At 31.6% G+C, this 2361-nt stretch overlaps 1 protein-coding gene across 1 annotated transcript; it reads left to right on the top strand.

Moving 5' to 3' along the window:
* The first annotated feature begins 628 nt into the window (after positions 1-628).
* LOC130715948 (basic blue protein-like) lies at positions 629-2079 on the top strand. Its single transcript, XM_057566110.1, has 2 exons — positions 629-878; positions 1735-2079. The coding sequence occupies exons 1-2, from the start codon at positions 704-706 to the stop codon at positions 1932-1934; spliced, it is 375 nt and encodes a 124-aa protein (XP_057422093.1). The 5' UTR covers positions 629-703; the 3' UTR covers positions 1935-2079.
* The last annotated feature ends 282 nt before the right edge of the window (positions 2080-2361 follow it).

Below are 2361 nucleotides of genomic sequence, written 5' to 3'. Positions count from 1 at the left end.
ATTTTAGTTTATCAATGAAATTTATAAAAAATCCTAAAAATATGGGTCAATTTAGTCTCTCGATAATCCACTATAGAATATTAATTAGAATTTAATGGATATGCACACTGACATCTAATTGAATTCCGCCAAATAAGCAAGTATGCTTTTATTTTAATTAAAATTAAAAATGAATGTAACTCTCTCTCTCCTACATGGCAAACATTGATTGAATATCTGTGTAAAACTATTTTACACTGACAGTACATATTTATTAAACCACATATTTATTAAACCCTATTAATTAATTCATCAATTCCTAAAAGTGTAAAGTTATATTCATATATTACGTTAAAAAAAAGTTATATTCATATTGGTTTCTAACCATTAGTACTAAAATTCTTATTAAAATCTAAAAGTAGTAAAATTTCTGAAGACTTTCATCATCATTAGTTGTAGGCTTGTAGCCTTTCATAATTAAGGAGTGGGTATAATATTTCCCACTTCAAATTAAGAACAGAATTAATGACTCTACCCCAACCCGTGCCTTTGAGCTATCATTTTTGAGACACATGGACCCCATCACTCTTCAACCACCCCATTACACTTGCTAGCTACTTCGGCTATAAATAGAACTATCCACATAACTAGTCTTATTGCATTAAATCGATCTGCTACTAATTTGCAATTCTCAATCTTTGCTATTTTTTGTATCTAAAAGAACATGGTCCTGGGAAAAGGTAGTGCAATGGTAGATCTAGCAGTACTATCATTATGTTTGGTGCTTCACTTTGAGATGGCTCATGCAGCCACCTTCACAGTTGGGGATGCAAATGGTTGGACATTTAACACTGTGGGTTGGCCTAAAGGGAAGCGCTTTAGGGCCGGTGACACACTTGGTTAGTATCTTTAGCGCATATTTGAAAATACTTCTATTATTAGTTATAAAATTTAAATCAATTTTAAGAAAAAATTTATGTGAGTAATTAATTTATATGTGTCGGAATGGCCGAATGGATTCGGTTAAAAAACAAGATAAATTAGATATATGAAATATGAGATATGTCATTTTTTAATTTTATTTCAATGAGTGTGTGTTTTGGAAATTGGTAAAATTTCATATCATAGTGAAAAGTGATTATAAAAGATTTAAAAGTTGAATCCAAACACGATCATTTTATCAAGGATCGAAGTTCAACACCTATTGTGAGAAAGAAGGTTGGCTATAGTTAGAAGCTAGCTAGCAAGACGACACTTAATATATTGGTATGGAAAAATTGAGGAAAAACCAACAATCAAACAATTTCTTAAACTTGGGTCACTTAAATTCTGCATTTTTATTATGTGATTTCTCTTAATTTCATTATAGAATGTTCTGATTGTTGGAACATGTCCAAGACCAACTTTGATTCTAGAAAAATGGTGTTATAAATGTTGTATTCCATTTTCAATATTAAGAAATTACTAAGAAAAAGTTGAGTTGTTTGCTCTTATTTTACTTTGTCCTTACTTTTTCTTAGCTCTTCTATTTAGTTCTTTTAGATCTGCCTGATAGAGAATTTCGCTCTATTATCTTGGGAATGAAAAAAAAAATCCAAGAGAGTTAGCCTCATAAAAATGTGAGTGTTTACATGACCAACATATTATCATTAATTAATTAATTGTCTACTTTTCCTTGTTGTTGTCTTGTTAGGTAAATAAAATTTCAATTATCGCAAGTGTATGGCTGATAAATATATATGTACTTGTATGCAGTTTTCAACTACAGCCCTGGGGCTCACAATGTGGTGGCTGTGAATAAAGCTAGTTACAGTGCATGTAAGACCCCAAAAGGTGCTAAAACATATAATTCAGGAAGTGATCAGATCAAGCTTGCCAAGGGACCAAACTACTTCATCTGCAATTTTGCTGGTCACTGCGAGTCTGGCACGAAAGTTGCCGTTAATGCTGTGTGATAATTTAGTACTGGATTGATACATTTGGCTTTAATAATGTAGTACTTTCAAAAAAAAAGTTTTTCTTGTTTTCCTTCACTCTATGTATGTCCAATGTACTAATATCATTTCCTATTTCAGAAAAAAAATTAATATCATTTCCTTAGTGGCTAGAGTTGTTTGATTAATTAGTCTATTAAATCCCCTAGCTCATAGAAGATATTCCAGCCCTGAATTTATTAATTTAAACGAAATTTGAGAGTTATGATGAATAAACCAAAGAGTGAACAATAAATGACAATAGGTTAGAACAAAAAGTAACCACTTTTTTAATTATCTGCTGGGTGAAGCCTAATTAAAGTGGGAAAAAATTTGTTCTTCTCGAAAGAGAACTTCAAGCACCTCCAATCTCGGCACAAATGGATGTAGGGTGAGTCGATGGTGGAGC

The sequence above is a fragment of the Lotus japonicus genome, chromosome 4 (genome assembly GCF_012489685.1).
Source record: "Lotus japonicus ecotype B-129 chromosome 4, LjGifu_v1.2".
In the NCBI taxonomy this organism is placed as follows: Eukaryota; Viridiplantae; Streptophyta; class Magnoliopsida; order Fabales; family Fabaceae; genus Lotus; species Lotus japonicus.
This window is presented reverse-complemented; position numbering and strand designations above follow the sequence as displayed.